We start from the raw sequence: 17,544 nt of genomic DNA, 5'->3' as shown, positions 1-17,544 counted from the left end.
CCGCGGGGTGGCCGCGCCGGGACCGGGACCGGGACCGGGACCGGGACCGGGACCGGGACCCGTACTGAGGCAGCCCCGCCGCCGCCTCCCACAATGCCCCGCGGGCCGCCCCCGCGCCACTTCCGGGATGGGACTTTCTCCTCGGCGGCCTCCCCGCTCTCTATGGTCGCCAGGTGTGGTTGCCTCCGTGCTCTCTCCGCTCCCCGCCCCGCCGGCGCTGCGCATGCGCGGGAGGCGGCCGTGCCCTAGCAACCGGAGCGTGCGGGGTAGCAACGGCAATGGTGGGTGCGGGAGCGGCCGGGGGGGCGGTGGGATGCGGGCACGGCCCCGCCGGGAGGGAGCGGCCGGGGCCGGGCTGAGGGGGCCGGGCGGTACCGCGTGCCCAGCGGAGCCCGTGCCCGGTGTGGAGGCGGCGGGCAGCCCGCCGGTGGTGGGGGGCAGCGCTCTGCCTAGCGGGTAAATAAATGTGCGCTGACCGAGGCAAAGTGTCCCTGGTTCGCTTCTTCTCGCGGGGGGATGTGGTAAATAGCCCGGGGCAAACGCTCTGTGCTCAAAGCCATCTCCTGGGGAAGAAAACTATTTCTTCAATTTAGACTTTTATGTGTACGTGCTTGCTTTTTTTTTCCCTGAGGTGTTATTTTTCCTGTTCCGGCAGCGTTAGTGGTGCCTCCTCAGGGTGACGATACCAGCCCTTGAGCGCTTGGCATTTTGAATACTTGAAGTAGGATGACTTTAATCTAAATCCCTGCAGGACATTGCTCGATATGCACATAGAGGACCCCTAAAAATAGCCTTCTCTGAGGGAAATCTCCCCAAAGTAACCTAAAAAACAAAAAATCCCTGGTATGTGTTCTCGTGATAACCCCGATGCTGATTTTCTCATTTCCGTCAAATTGGACGTTACAACGGGAGAGACAAGTCAGCAGAGGTCAGGGAAGAAACCGTTCCTCGATGCCCGTGGATCACTGGCTTCAAAGTCTGATCTGGTTTTAGGCAGGAATTTGAAACAGAAAGAGTCCCTGTGAGTGACTGAGATCACGTACCCAAATACTGTTACAAAAGACTAGCAGAATTGTGAAAAAATGTGAGGAAGTTCCCATCCAAAAAAAAAAAAAAAAAAGATTAACTGGAAGCCAGTTGCTTTTGCTGGCACCCTGGCAGCTGTGGCACGCTCAGCTTCATGGGGCTGTCAGAGTGGGGACTAGGGATGCAGCCTTCTGAACAGGAGTCGCTGGGGTTTATCCCTGCCAGGCTCTAAGCAGCTACTGTCGTGCCAGAAGTTTGCCAGGTTAACTGCACTGGGCCTGGAGCTAGCTAGCACACAATATGAATGGGATTGAAATGGAGCTCAGAGTCCTTACTCTTGTTGGGTCTCAGGCTGTTGCTGGGTATTCAGTGCCTGCAGCCATTCTTCTGTTTGCAGCCGCCACAACCCTTGTCTTTTGCCTTTGGGTCCAAAATTTCCAGGGGTTTAAAGTACCCAGCATTAAAGCTTTGTGACCTGAGGTGACTACCTCTGAGATTTGGAGCTGAAGTTAGTTTGTTGGTTTTAACTTTTACGGTCAGTTTTTTGATATCTGATTACCTGAAAAGCTCTGCGTGTGCTAGCGCTACACTGAAGGACTGCATTGATTTTATAGGCAGGAGGCTGCTGATTTGTGAAAGATCAGTCTCTAGGGCCTTTTTAATTTGAAAACTTCTTGGAATATGTTTAATGTTTAGGATATACGAGTGTCTCTATATACTACTGTTCTGGTTATTGTCATTTAGTGTTGATGGGACTTATGAGATGCAGAAAAGTTAGAGACAACTGAAGGTTGATCAGTGGGTGAATCCTTAAAAAGCCTGGTACAGGAGCTCTCAGATTTTTTTTAACTGAATATTATATGTATTCACATCTCATGATGTGACCAAACATAAAATAATTGGAGAAAAACAAGTATAAACATGTTAGATTGCTTTTGATTTTTGGCAAGATGTGCCTTATTTTCTTTGGTAAACTTTAACAGGCTTTATCTTTCTGTCTATTCACTGAGTCATTTTCAGAAAGGAAATTGCTAATGCACATTAATAGCAAGTGTGTTTTTTTCAGAGCATTAGACCACATTTTTCAGTGCAGTAACCTCTGAGCCTTTGAGTTCAATTGAATTTAATTGTCAAAGCTAATAAGCAGTGACCAAACCCATGGTCCAGACTGGGCAAGAAGTAAGGTCAGGAAGATGATGTGCTCTCCTGAGTCCGACCGATTCCTTCTGAAAATGCTTCTGAGTTCCCCAGAAAAAAAAATGAAGAGACATGTGGTGAGTTCCAGCTTCTTAGAATCGGCTAGAGGGCAATAAGGCCCTAAAGGGGGAGATAAGCAGGACTGGAAAAGGGAAGGGGGAGGAGGAAGGTTTGCAGTGAACATGCCAGCTAAAAAATTGCAATGAATATTCATTTTAGTTTGTTTTATTTTTAGGCAAAAGCAACGACTATCAAAGAAGCTCTAGCCAAGTGGGTAAGTACTAGAACAGTACCTAGCTGCTTTGTGGTACTCGGTGGCGTGGATTTTGACTGCATTCAAATAAACTAATTTTTCAAACTTACTGTAACAAATATGTTTGCTTGAAACATCTGCCATACAAAGTTTCACAAAGTAAAACTTCTATTCCTATTATTGAGGAATAATCAGTTGTGTTGGATTTTCTGCATGTTCTTGGTAAACCCACATGGTTGGTAAAGACAAGTCTGTTTTGCTCTCTTGCCTCGTTCTGCTGAATATGCATTGACAGAAGGCCCGAAGCTACAGAGAAATTTATAGTTGGGGATGTCATGCTTTAATTATGCCTTGTTTGTTTTACCTGAGTACAGTTCTTCCCACAGAGTAAACAGGTATGAAATGCTGACTGTACTGAAGTCAGTGAACCTTCTCCTATTGTCTGGTAACACACTGTCCCTTATATTGGCCGCTGTGCAAAGCTTGTCTCAGAGTGAGTTTCTTGTTTTTCTTCTTAAAGTACTCTGTTAATACAAACAGTTATTTGGGGCGGTGACTGACCTTGTCATGGAGCCTTCTAGGAAGCTGTTTGTTGGAAAGAAAGTGGATATAATGTCAAATGATGGCACAGGATGCCTCTGGGGTTCAGTCGGCTGAACCCAGTGAGGATCTTTCCCCAGTGTCAGTGAATTTGAGATGAGGGCACACATGAGCCATTGTATATACATGCTTGCACTCTCTAATTCTGGCCAGCAGCTAGAGTGAGAGCGAGAGTTTATAAATGTTTTTGTCTCCAGAAGATCGGGATATGAAGTTCTGTGAACAGGTATAGCTGGAAGCCAGATGATCTTTAGCATGTGCTTAAGGTACCAGTCTGCAATTGAAGATTACCTCCTTTGGGAATTTTGCTGTTATTTAGCACCTTCAGTATTTCACATTTTATTTTCAGCTATGTTACTATACCCCACAAACTTCACACTTGCTCCCCTGATAAGAACTAGAATGCAGCAACTTGCAGACAGTAGTATTACCAGAGATGTGAGCTGAATTTAAAAAAAATGGTATCTTTCCTTTTTCCTCCCTCACTCTTTCTGCCCTCCAAAACCTCAGCTCCATGTTTTCTGTTAAAGATTTATTTTACATTTGCTCCTTTGTCACATGTTTCTTAGAAATAATGGATCCGTGTCGGTGAGTTTCCATTAATGTTAATTACAAAGTGCTGAACGTGTTTTTCTGTTCATGTTGTCTGGGGGGAGTTAAAGCTTCCCTTTACTGCTCCTAATCTGGGTCCATGTGACTTGTAGAATTAGATCTGCTGTTGTGTTGCATTCCAGATGTATTTCTAACCCTTTGGCATAAGGGTTTACCTATGCCCTACAGTCAGGACGAAATTAGTTAAATCAAAGCAACTTTAACTCAGCAAACAGGTAACTTGTTCTTATAAAGTGCCTGTTCTACCTGTGGTTTCTCTGTGGTTTATTGTGGTATTTCATCAGACCTTCCTTCTGCTGATGGGTGGCAAGCAGGCTGAATTTTCTTTCTGCACGTGCTCACTCATGGCCGTATTCCATGTTAGGAGCTCCCTCTCTGTCAAATTTTAAGAAAAAATGTATTTTTATTTGTTGGTTTAAGATGGTAGATTAAAAGTTAAGCGTAAATGCAAATAGATACAGCGTTATCCTGGTTCTTAAAAAAGAAACTCGAAGTTTCACATTTGCCATATTCTAGCAAAACATCTGACATACTATTTACTGAATTGCTAATTATGAATAGAAATATTATCACACTGGATTTGGACAGAAACTGGAATATAAGTAAATGCATGTAGCAATGTAGTAATTTTCTATTAAATTAAGTTGCCAGAAGTATTTTGGGCACATAAGAGAGAAAATAATGTTATCAAAACCTGATCTTGTTCTGTGGTATTCTTAAATGCTTCTGGGAAGCAATTCATTTCATTCAAAAGCAGAGAGATAAAAGAGAGAGAAAACAGGCCGGACATCAACTCTCTCACTTCTCAACAGCTGCATAAAATGGGGGAGAAAACAAGACTCCTTGTTTTGAAAACTCCAAATAGATTTCTCCTTTGTTAACGGACCTCCAGCCCTCCCACTGAATGCTGAGGGAATCAACAAAATGTTCTCTTTGTGCTGGCAGGGAAGCAGCTGTCAAAACTAGTGTTATTACTGAAAAAGAGACTTGGCCCAAGTGTTCAGTCAATAATTACCATCACTTCAGAATTTGAAAAGATTTAATAGATTGTATTTTTAAATAAACACACCCAAATGCTGAAGTTATGACTATTTTTCTTAATCTCTGGATTTTATAAAGAATATAATCTAGAAAATTATCAGCTTAGGTTGTAAACAGGAAATTTGTCTTTTACTGTACTCTCTGAAGTGTGAAATCTTCTTCTGCTCCTTTTTAATGACTAACTAGAGGTGATTCTTTTTCAATTCCTAATTCTGTGAATGGTAAGGATTTATACTTTTCTTTAAATTACAACTTCTCCGTGATTTCTAACTGGCTTTTGATTCAAAGGTAGAATAGAGTCAGTCTAGACTCAGAACTCCCTCTTTGTCCTATGGTGTGTTTTTTTTTTTTTTTTTTTTTTTGTTTTTGTTTTTTCCAGTTTTCTGAAAAGTGTAAGATGTTTCTCTTTTCATGTACATGTCTGTTAGGAGGTGTAACTGCATGACGGAGTTACCAGTTTGAGGCTGGGTGCAAGCTACCACCTCAGACAGAGGAGCAGGAGTCACAGCTCCAACTTCACAAAGAGGAATATCTAGGGGCTATTCAAAATGGCTAAAAACATGGAAAGATTTGAGAAAAATGCTGTTGAGACTCTCCCTCAAAATGCACTCCCCCGCATTCTGAGTTTGTGTTGTGAGCTAGCCATGAGTTCTGAGCTTTCTGGGTGAAGTAGAAAGGAGATTTTTGTGAGAGATTTTAAGAATGTGCTTCTGTTTCAGATTGGCTCCAGTTGAGGCTCCTACATGTCAGTCTATGTGAAAGTGCTTTGATTCAGACTTTCGGACCTCCAGTTATTCTCCATTTCTTTTCAGGAGAGGATGCCTGAATGAAATTGCTCAAGTGTAACACAACTTAAAAAAAAAAAAAAAAAAAGAAAAAAAGCTTATGTAATGTATACATGCTTTTAGTATCTTACAACGAAGCTACCCTTCCCCTCTTCATGCTTCACCAACTGGACTCTTGATAAAGAGTATTCAGAATGCTCCCTCTTTTCAGTAATTTCTTTTAGTAGTATATTGGAATTATCCCTATAGTAATTACTTTTATAGGAATGTTATAGTATAGTAATTCTTAGTAACTGCATGTAGCAGTGTGCACATTCTTCACCTTCTCTTTTCTTTAGGAAGAAAAAAATGGCCAGAAGGCTTCAGAGGCAAAAGAGGTGAAACTGTACGGCCAGATTCCTCCTGTAGAGAGGATGGATGAATCTCTCTCCACCCTTGTTAACTGCGAGTAAGTTCAGCTAAAAACAAATTGGAAACAACCGTTGTCTTCTCTCTGTATTTTCATTTTTCTGCTGTCCACTATGTAAATATGTGTTTGCTATGTTTAAGTGTGACTTTCTAAGCAATGTTTTTTTCTTTTTTTTCTCAACTAAGCTTCTCTTTCTACCAACAGTCCCTCTTTTAATTCCAAGATCTCTGTCACTTAATCAAGAAGATGTTATGGTAGATTCTGTACTAATATTTGTCCCCAGAAAATTGCTGTATTGTTCATCAGTATATAACTACAGGTCCATGCTTGGAATCTGTCAACTAACTGACACATTTATGATGCATTCCAAAATTTATGCACGCCTGTTGCAGTTTAACATCAAAAGCTATTATTTATATATTATTTCTTTGGTGATATAAGCCAAAGTCTGTAGTATCTCATCCACTTGGTCAGGCTTTTTCTGTGTTGATTGGCAACAAATTAGAGTTTCTTCCTAAAATTCTGTTTGTATCAAGTCCTACAGCATTAATCTCATAACTGTACGACGTGTTGCCTTGGTTAATGTGCCCATGTGGCACAGTATAGTGGCACGCAGAGTTGTCTAAGTAGCTCTGGGTACCAAATCAGTAAGGCCGTTGTGTAACTGAGGAAAATGTAGTATTGTCTATCTAGGAGATGGGAGAGAGAGAAAAAAGGGGACTTCTGGAAAGGATTTAGAGCCATTTCAGAAATCGATATCCATGCACTCGTTAAGGCTAGGCATAAAAAGATAACCCCGTATGTGATATTAGTAGCACATGGTACTCTCCTAGAAGCTAAATAAATTTACAGAAATCATGAGGGTTTGCGGATATTTTGACTCTGTTCACACATACAGCTTGTTCACTATCTAATGAGAGAAGAATAGACTGTTATTTCTAATGCAATGGTGTTTGGATGTGGAACTCTCCTGATACAGTGATTCCTTTTATACTGTGAGTTAATTGTTCTTGCTTTTAAAGGAAATTGTCATTGTCTACAAACTGCATTGAAAGAATCGCCAACTTGAACAGCCTAAGTAAGTGACACACCAGTGACTGGTCGTATTTGTTTTCTAATTGCTTGGATAGGACATATACCACAATTTGTCTTATGTGTCCAGCTTTATACCTATTCTTATTCTTTTTAACTCCTTCCTCATAGAAAATTACAATTGACTTTAAAATTACCAGTCTTCCTGGAGAATGCACGTTTAGCAGTAATGTTGTATTCAAGCATGTACCTCTATGCAGTCTTGCCAGTTGTCTTGCTGTGCAAGCCCAACAAAACAAATCCATTCAGAAACACCTTTGTAACCTCCAGTGGCCTGAGTTATGATATTCAACACTTAATTGATTCTAGAATGATTTAACAGCCAATTTCCACGCTCATGAGGGAGACAGTCTGCAGTTCAACAGCTTTGTAATTGTGGTATTGTCTGCTGCTGAGGTTGGAGTGATGTAGATCTGGATGGATAAATGTCATTCCATTTTGTAGAGGGTTTGGATGTACTAATCCTTGGATGTACTTGTTTTGGTTTTGTTCTTGCTTGAAAGGTGTGTGCCAACTGACTAGAAGGTGGAACTGAACACCTCTGAGCAGCTGTCTATGAAACCCTGAAGCTCACTGGGTTTCTCTTCTACTTTTGGACAGAAATCCGAAAAGTCTGTCCTGAAGACTCTGACTCTGTGGCATGAGGCTGGCAAAGAGCTGAAGGTTTTGGGCTAGAAATTCCAGGCTATTCTGTCCCCATCAAACTGCCAGGCAGATAGATAAAGAATCTGGAATACTGTCCTCCACAACTACACACTGACAGGGATGTCAAGGAGCCTGATGAACTTAACTGTCTTCATAATATGCTCAGACTTTCCCAATCAGGGAAAAAATATTTCAGTAGAGTCTTCCCAAATAACTATGCTGTAATATTTCAATGTGGATAACTCTGTCAGGAGCAAAAAATAAATAGGCAGTTACATAATAAAGGTGAATCCAATCAAGTCTTAAGTGGCATAAAACATAACAAGTCTTTTAAAGCATCTTAAACATTTATATTAATAAAATATAGAATCAAAACAAATGTTCCGTGCCAAATATTTGATCTGGAGGCCAGACAACATAGAACTACGTGGTCTGTCTCTTAAAGGTATGTGAGGACCTCCCAATTTCTGTTGGCTTCTGTGAAAGAGAGAGAAATCGGTGTTTATAGCAATGAAAGCAAACAAGTAATTATTAGATATTTGCTTTTATTCATTACAGAGAGGAAGCTGAGAAATCTGTTCAAGCATCCAGCACTCTTTTCAGACAGAAAAGATGAATATTAGTTTATATACCTGATATAGGGATTATGCTGAGTAGATAATTCTGTGTGAAGGACCACACCCCTGTGTCCATACATGTGAGGAAGATGTTTTAGATAGCAACAAGTGCTGGTTTTGTGTTTTAGTGTGTGTAAATATTCCATGAGGGAGATCTTCTTCTAAAATATATAATATCTCAGAACAAGAGTACTAAAGAGCAGTAACAGCAATTAGAAACAGTTTTAAGGCATAACTTTTTAAGCAATCTGTCATTTTTGTATTTGTAAGTATCCTCTCATCTCTTAGAAATTTCCAGAGCTAGTGCAAACTTGTAATTTCTAAATGCGAGTTACAAAGAGAGTAAGGATAGCTGGCTAGACCCAAAGGCTCTCCCATGTGGATGGGGATCCTCAGGGATATTCTGGAGAATATCAGCTGTGGTCGACTTTAGATTTACTGATTATGAGTTTCCGTACTTTGAGCCTGGTTGTGTATTAACCTGTTGTGTTTAAAAAAATAAATAAATTCTGATTGTACCTCAAAATTTTAATAACTAGTCTTCCTGTTTTAGAATATTTGCCAGGTGTGGTTTCATCTCTACATTCTTGAGATAGAACATATAATTACATCTTCTAGATCAGCCTCGAGTCTTCCTGCATAGCAGTCCCTAGCCACTGCATGTGCTATCAGTGCAGCCTGTTGCTACTTGACTGGAACATTCATTGTTCTTGCCATTAATTATTGCACAGTGTATTTTCAATCATTATACATAGAAGAAGAAAACAAGATCATTAAGTGTTTCATCCTTCAGCTAATAAGAAGTCTTGAAATATTAGTGAGAAGTATTGATCCACACTTAACCCAGCTATATGCTGCAACTCAGTTTGCCTATTTACACCATCAAGAAAGCTTGCGTGAAAACTGAAAATGAGTTTTACAGAAGGACTGCTCTTTTGTCATGGTTTGAGTTTAAAAATCCAGCAAGAACAGCTCACTTAAAAAGCTGCTTTGTCTGAGTACTAGGCTAAGTTGAGATGTTTCTCACCAGACTTCTGTAAGGAAGCTGTATATGCTGTCTCTATTTTAAAAATCAAATCTGCTGCCTTAAAATGAAAGTGGAACAAAGAAGGGATTTTCACTATGTGAAATCAAACCCGGCAAGTTAGCAGTTAAGAGTTCAGGTGCAAGATGATTTTTTTTCCCCAGTATTTTTTTGGACTGCAGTTCAGCTAGGTAACCAGCTTTGTACTCATGAGCATGTTTCTCATCTGTCCACTGCATCAATTCCTGTTCATTGTCAGGAGCTTTTCTTTCTGTTATGTCATTCTTTCTTAGGACAGCCTATTCAGAATGTAGAGTTTGTTTGTTTGTTTGTTTTTTAGAAGTAGAGCATGGAGTTTTACCTAACTTACAGCACCTTCTTACACAAAAAAAGTCTCTTACTAACAAGAAACTTCCTTTTATCTATTTCAGAAAATTTGAGGATTCTGTCTTTGGGAAGAAATAACATAAAGAACTTGAATGGATTGGTACGTGCTTCTTAGTATTAAGTCTTTACTAACAAAAGGGAGTGCTGTCTAGGATGTGGATTAATTTCCCTATGTTCATAAAAGTCTGGCTTTACATTAAAATAATTCCTACAGACTTCTGTAAGGGTTTTTCTTCCAGAAAACTCATACTTAGGCTATGGTTCTTTACCAAAAATATTGGCAGGCCTGTGAACACACGCTTCGTGAGAGTCTGTCCCATTTATGTTACCTGGCACCCTGAGCAATAGGGCTTTGAGGGAGAAGGTGGAGGAAGGACTGAGTTTACCAGGCAGGGGAGGAATTGGGGAAAAAAAAATGGGATCAGTTTTGTTACATTTGCATTAAGGCAGAATTTTTTTTCAATCAACATTTTTTTTTTTAAATAAATGTAGAAATTCTTTTCTTCCTTGAGAGATATTGTATGTTTCCCCCACAGAATATTCCTCTTCGAAGCTATTGCTGCCCTCAGAGATGCCTTATCTCTTAATTGTAAAATGCAGACTCAATGTATAGTGGTTGGTTTACAAAAACTCTCTTTTTTTGAGGGAGTTATGAAAGCAACTTCTGTTCTTCAGGTACAAATGTACATGCACTTAAAATGAATCATTCTCTCATACTGCATAAAAACCCGAGTTGTTGAATTGTAGTTACTTTATTGATATTTGCAGTGCACAAACAGCCAAATTTGTCTCCTCTGTCCCTATGCCTTAAGAACAACTGCTTCTGCCAACTATTCCTTGTCTTATTTTAATATTGTGATTTCAGTCCTCCAAAATATATTTCATATCCTTTGCTCTTAATTGCCACTGATATTTGTAATGCTTAATTAGGGACCCGCTTAAAAGGAAATGAGGACTGCTATACTTTAGTATTTTCTTACATGAGGTGGCCTGTAGGGGTGAAGAAGAGTAAATCTGAAGAATAAGCAAGACTTAATTTCAGTTACCTGAGTTGTCCTGTAATTTTCCAGGAGGCAGTTGGAGACACGTTAGAGGAGTTGTGGATCTCGTACAACTTCATTGAGAAACTGAGGGGTATCCGTGTAATGAAGAAGCTGAAGGTTCTTTATATGTCAAATAATTTGGTGAAAGACTGGGGTAAGCCGTTCCTGTCTATTTAGCTTCCTAAGTAGTATAGTGAATGCATGAGCAAGTGAAAAATAGTTCTGTTTGTTCTGGGGCTTAAGATTTACTGATAAGCCTGCAGAGGTGCACTGAATCCCTAAACAGCCACTCATGCAAGAGATTAAAAGCAGTTAGGAAGTTGAATTTAACTTCTAAGCCCAATGGAGTTTGTTCTTTGAATCATTTTGCTTGGACTTATTTGAAACGTGTACCTGTTCTTTAACCTGCTACCAGTTCAAGTCCCAACAATCCCTATCCTCTTGTATGTCATGCTATTTATGTTTGCATGGAGTTTGAAAAGAAGGTTTGGTGCAGTTGTACTTTCCACGTTCCACAATCTGGTTGGTGTTTTCACATTTGTGGTTGCAGCAGAGTTTGCGAGACTGGCAGAGCTGCCATTACTAGAGGATCTGGTGTTTGTAGGCAATCCACTACAAGAGAAATACGCCTCTGACCAGAAGAACAATTGGATTGAAGAAGCAACCAAACGGGTGCCCAAGCTGAAAAAGCTGGATGGTGAGTTTGGGGCGTGAGGCAATTGATCTAAGTGAAGAGATTAATACAAAGAAGTCCACAAGCAAATGAATCACAACTTCAGAAACTCATCTGTGTGACCATGTAATATTCCTCCCTCCTCTTTTTGGGGTTATTCAGAAGTAGGCTAACCTGTGGCAGCAGAGTTTTGCAGTGCCAGCTGCAGGATCTTCTGAAAATGTCTGATGTGTTTTGGACTGTTAAATCCAAGAAGCCTTGCAGTCAGCCCACAGTTGGGCTTTACTCTTAAAGTTATCCAGTGAAATAGTTTTAGCACATAACTAGTAGGAAACTGAAATATATATACACATTTAATAGTGGTTTGAAGTTCTCTTGGGGAATTCACATGTTGACTTGTGAAATTATATACTTAAGTATTTGTCATTAAGTAAGTTAAGCTTTCAGTCAGGCAAGATGAATTACAGTTTTCCCAGCAAATTTGTTTTTTTCCAAAAAAAGATGGTGATTTGGGGGAATGAGGGTGGACAGGGATATATTCTTTCTTTATTTCTGGTACAAAGGCAGCTTTTCAAAGCTTCATGCAAGTTTCCCAAATGCCGGAGTATTGCCCTCTCTTCATTTCAGTAAGCCTGAATTTATGACCTCTTCTCTGCTGCTCTCCTTTTTAAGTCACTGATATGAAAATACATTAAAGAATGTCCTGAATTGTGAGTGGAAGTGAGATAGTTTTAAAATCTGTTTTACATATCCTAATTTCTGCTAATGGAGATGTTAACTGTTCTCTGTTATCCCATTTGCTAAAGCAGTGAAGAGGAGAGCAGGACTGGTAACACTAATAACAGGTCAGAGTAGCAGCAGGAAAGGTACAAGAGGACAGCATCAGTTTAGGGAGCAGCAGATGGGCCATTGAAACCAGATCCACTGAAGTAATATGAATTTTTTAGGAAGTGGAAGCCTGGTGAGAGAAATGTGCTGCTATGGAGGATGTCCTGCAATAGTCCATTTACTACTGTAGTAAAACACACTGAGAGTAGAAAAAATGTAATAGGACAAGTATCTGTAAAGTCAAAGGGTAACCTTGTTCACATGAGGCTACACCCTTCGTTTCTTAAGCATCCCTGCAGCCTGGAGCAATGGACAGCTCAGAATTAGGCAGGTGCTTTTCCTATGCAGTTTAGAAAGAGAGAAAGATATTTAAGAATGGAAGCCACAGAAAACAAAGATGTTGAGTAAAAGAAATGTCAGAAATGCTAGAACTGGATGTAAATTTCTTGCTGTTACACTGTCCCAAGATCCTGCTATTTTTATACACTGTATGTGAGGATTAATATATAGGCACCTCGGAATTGGTGAAATGGTTGAGTATCTTTTGGACAAAAATAAGTACTGAAGGTATTTTCCGGGACAGAAACTGTACCTTTCCCTGCATAATCTAGTCATAAATCTTTGCAGATTTTTTTTCTCTTTTTTTTTTTCCTCTTAGGTATCCTAGTTATTAAACAAGAAGAAGATGAAGAAGGAGGAGGAAACTGATGAGACTTGTGTTCTGGGTATTTAATTATTTAAGTATCTCCAGATTGCTCAGCACATAGAACTTCGATATAAACATTTGTTTTGAAGAAAATCTTTGGGCAATTTTTAGAAGACCAGCTTATCTCCACCGTCTCTCACCCAAAGAATTATTTACCAAAATTCAGGCACACCAATTTTGTCAAGCTTGTGACATCTTCTGCAGAGACCAGTGGAGCTGAGTTTATCTGCTGTTTGGTTAGTAAGTAATCTTTACCTAAAGTAATACCTAGCTATTCCTAATCCCTGATTAGTGGTGCTTGTTGTCCACTCTCGGGTTATAATACAACAATTTTAGCTTGTTAGGTGCAGCTGGCCAATGTTCGTTTGAAACACTGAGGCTAAACAATGTTGTGTTTTATAGATACATTACAGACTTTGTTATGTTTAATTTTCTCATGGGAATCCCTTAATATTTTAAGTATGTGAATTTGCCTTTTCATCCCCTTAACTATTATGCCAAATAGGCCCAGTAGTTGTGGATGTACGCACAAAAAAGGTATTGGGCTCATGATCTTTTGTTACTGGCCTTAAGTTTTGAACTGGGCTTCTTGCATTGGAACTCGTAGCTTTGTAGCTTAGAAGGCCACGTACAATGTGTATGTTTGTTTATTTTAAAGAGGCAATGGGAATTCTTTGCATGGTTTCAGTGAGACTAAAATGTCTGCTAGCTTTTTGTCTCTCATTAAGAAATTACTTTGATTGGAAAAATGTAGATTATTAGTCTACAGCTGGTTCCTAGTTTTGTTTTGGCTCACTGATGGACATAATCCTTCTCAGCTCTGGAATTTTCCTGTAACTTAGTAGGCTAATACTAACTCAAATAGTGATCAAAGACCTGGGCTTGAGATTTAAGATTCTGGTTTTGAGGTACTCATTTGTTTTTTTTTTAAAGCACAGATGTAAGCAGTGAGTGGAATGTGTATGTAGTTACTGAGGAAGGTGAGATGAGATGGGAAGCGGGCGCTGGAAAATAAGTTTTGAAGACATACTAAATGTGCTATATTGCAGGCTAACCAGTTTTAATAAAGCCCCCTTATATGACAGGTAACTATTTTTTAGTGAAAAGTGCTAAAACAATGAAGACATACTCGATTGCACTGTTGGATGCCGAATGTTTTTACTCCCCTTTCCTCTCTTTAGAGAATAGATCAAGTGATCTAAGTAGATTTTTTTATTTATTTTTTAAGTTTTTGTTCTAATTCATGGCATCATCTTTGTTTAAATTAGAATGGCAAGAAGCATGCTTCCTGGTTTTAGAACAGGCATATAAGGGATGGAGGCAGAATGCCACTTTTAATTGTTTTGTTTGTGAAGGTATGGCAGGGGTTGATAGCCTGGAAGTCATGGTCAGAGAGAAAACGATGGAATTGGCCTAGGTGACAGTGATACTGATCTCAAGCTCCAGGTATAATTTTAGTAGAAGATATAAATTGATTAGCAATAGAATTCAGTGAAAAGTGTGAAGCGGAAGATAACAAGGAAATCAGCACTTAGTTTCAATATATTCTCTCTCATTGGTCTTGAAGTGTTAGAAGAATTTGTAAGCATTCCAAGTTAAGTTGGCAATTGCAGATAAGATTTGAGTTTGATTTAGAGCCCTTTCTTAATAGAAGGCCAGAAGAGCAATGGCAAATGCTGTTGACATTCCTCATCCAGCACAAACCATTTCTGGACAGCAGCTCCGGCAAGCAGAAGCTGGTTCTTAGTTAACTTGATCACTGGATTTATTTTACAGATTTTGTACCCACATGTAATGATAAGGAGTCAACAACGATTTCACATTGTCCTCTTTTAGAACTAATCCATGAAGTTCACTAGCAGCTACTTTTGGAAAAGTGGACGTGCTCTGAAAATACCTATCTTCTGGCACATGCAGCCTCTACTGACCACCTTTTGTGTTAGGGTGATAGGGGATTGGTACGTGCTCTTGACTACTGTGATTAAAATGTGTTTATCCTGAGTCAGAGCTGGAGTGGAACAAAACCTGACTTCTGGATAATACTAACAAAAGGAAAAGTCAAATTCATGTATGTGTGTGTGGAGATAGATATTTCCAGAATAGAATCATGGAGCTTGGCCAAGAAGCAATGCATTCAAACCTCTGTAACTGTTTTCTCCTAGTATAATTTCTAATTATGGTATGTAGGGCTTAATTAGCTCCTCAGATGAAATGAGAGGATGGGGAGATAGAACGTGGTCCAATGCCATATAATCCTACTGGTTGATTTTTTTAATATCTAAATGTGATCTAAGTGTGTACATTTATGAAGGCAGTATTGGAAAGAGCAAAGACTCAGACTATTTTGGGGCAGTCTAAGAACAGAAGAGAAAGGTAAGTGTTCTATGTGGTGACAACTGGAACAAAGCACAGCTCCCTTGTCAAGACTTGGGGGGGTGAAAGAACGATTCCTGGCTCTTGTAGGTGACAAGGAAGGGCTGTAGGTAATCAGGCTGGCTCTTGTAAGTGACAAACAGAGGCTGTGTGTATGGTGATCAGTCCAACAGTAACTGGTGCAGGTGTTAGGTGGTGGAGCTGGGGGTATCATGTAGCCCACTGCCATCAGCTCTTTTAATGGATTAACAGCACAAATTCTCTAGCTCTTAGTTTGGGCTGCAGTATAAATACCACACACACACACACACAAATCATTATTGAAGGAACAAGGTATCCAGAATCAGCACCATTGTAACAGCAGTAAGGTACATTTACAAACTTTCCTCTACTGTTCACCCTTCATGCTGCAGTATCTCAGCATATAAATTAAAACCCTTCTGAAGTTTCAGCTTAATGTTGCTGTGCCTGATGAATTGCGGTTATTGTCAAGAACAAAGCTAAACCCTGTTAACTTTCTCCTCCAGAATAAGAAAAGTTTTCATAAATTTTTAAAATTTGCACTTTAAAATTATGCACTGGATGTGGTGGAAGATGTACGCAGATGACAGAATTACAGCAGCAGATTTGCATACTAATGGTGCTGCTGCACTCTGTCATTTATAAGCTAACAGATGATCAGACTGCATGCCCCTGAGGCGTGGCTGAGTAGGATGTTGAAGGACTTGTCTTTCTGTATTATTCTTTGCGCTTCCATATCTCACCACATCCATTAAAGTCCTAAGCACATTATTAGTCATGGATGAAAAGAGCACCCATGTAAAACTTGCAAGCCATGTGGAATCCTGCTTTTCCCACTGAAATTATGGAGGATTAGCATCCACTTTATTCCTTAGAAAAATATCTAAAATTAAATTAGAGATAGGAAATAAGTATTTTACCTACTTGTTAGCACACTGATCTCTCTTCAAAGAACCAATGTATGCGGTGATTATGTTGCGAATGGCTGGAAAGAGACCTGAGAACCAGCAAATGACTCAGGTTACACTAGAAGTAGACTCATCTAGAAAAATCTTCAAGCAAGAGAGCACTTTTAACATCTACTTTTGATTACCTTTTGTATACAGTAATTTTGTAGCATGACCAAACTGTTAAAATTGCTGTGTTTAAATTATTTAGGCCTATGTTTATAAATGATCTTCTGTGAAACTTGTTTAAAAATAATAGAACGTTATTTTATACAAAAAACTTTGGCTGTTGTGTAATGGAATAGTTCAACTTCTGGAGAGCTTTCAGAAATTAAATGTTGTTCTCATTAAAAACTTTCCTAGCTGCTCAGGGAGCAATTTAGTTTGTAAGTGCTGTCCCTTATTGCCTCTATATTTTAGAATAGAAAATAACTTAGACTTCAAAAGCATTGATATATTGTGATTGTTGTCATCTGATACATAAATATTTTTCGATCTTTTAAGAAAGACATTGGTTGTCAGATTTGTTCTTAGGTCCTAAGAAAAAATGTTTACCTTTATATAGGGAAAAAAGGCCATTTTATGTTAAATAAAGGGTAAGTCTTACTTCAACACAAAATTGCTAATTCACTTTGAATTTAAGCTGTGAATAGCATTATACAATCAACTGCATTCAGCAAGGACAACTGCTCTGTAATAAACTTCTGTAACAGAAACTTTAGCCTTCAATAAGCAGCATTACTGAAATATAGTTTCAGAACTCAGCTATAAAAGAAAAAGCTTTCTACCTTGCAGTCCACAGCAGTCTCAATAATGACAAGAATATCATCCTGCAACACCAGCTGTAATTCTATTTAAAAACAAAACAACATATAGGGAATTACTGCAAAATTCCTCACAATGCCACTACCTCAAAATGCATTTAAGCTTGCTAATCAGTGAAGCGCTTCATAAGGTCTTTTTATGCAGTTGAAATGACTTCTGTAAGCTTGCCCTTGGATCTACCAGTTAAAAAAGAAAACCAAACTGCCCAAGACGCGTGGCTTTTTGCATTATCCAAACTTAAGTTTACATGGCTTCACAGTTCTAGTACAAAGTAGTCAGCCTGAGACACTTTTGGCAGTTGGCTTTGCCAGTGAGGCCAACACATTGTCTTTGCCAACTACGCAAAATGCTACTTACTTCCCCAAATGCTATTGCTGATTAATATCCACGTCTGCAGGAGTAAATTAAAGCAAGGGCTCTTACCCTGAGCTGAAAAAAAA

The 17,544-nt window shown here is 39.3% G+C and overlaps 1 protein-coding gene across 3 annotated transcripts; it reads left to right on the top strand.

Moving 5' to 3' along the window:
• The first annotated feature begins 23 nt into the window (after positions 1-23).
• Positions 24-16,892, top strand: DNAL1 (dynein axonemal light chain 1). 3 transcript variants are annotated; one of them, XM_040557384.1, is made up of 8 exons: positions 24-281; positions 2,459-2,497; positions 5,853-5,962; positions 6,946-7,001; positions 9,733-9,788; positions 10,759-10,885; positions 11,282-11,428; positions 12,891-16,892. In XM_040557384.1, the coding sequence occupies exons 1-8, from the start codon at positions 279-281 to the stop codon at positions 12,938-12,940; spliced, it is 588 nt and encodes a 195-aa protein (XP_040413318.1). In that variant the 5' UTR covers positions 24-278; the 3' UTR covers positions 12,941-16,892. The 3 variants fall into 3 exon arrangements, with proteins under 3 accessions (XP_040413318.1, XP_040413320.1, XP_040413321.1); XM_040557386.1 differs by having other exon boundaries at positions 94-281; positions 11,285-11,428; XM_040557387.1 differs by lacking the exon at positions 24-281 and adding an exon at positions 433-456.
• Positions 16,893-17,544: the final 652 nt, after the last annotated feature.

This window comes from Cygnus olor, chromosome 5 (assembly GCF_009769625.2).
Source record: "Cygnus olor isolate bCygOlo1 chromosome 5, bCygOlo1.pri.v2, whole genome shotgun sequence".
Taxonomy (NCBI): domain Eukaryota; kingdom Metazoa; phylum Chordata; class Aves; order Anseriformes; family Anatidae; genus Cygnus; species Cygnus olor.
This window is presented reverse-complemented; position numbering and strand designations above follow the sequence as displayed.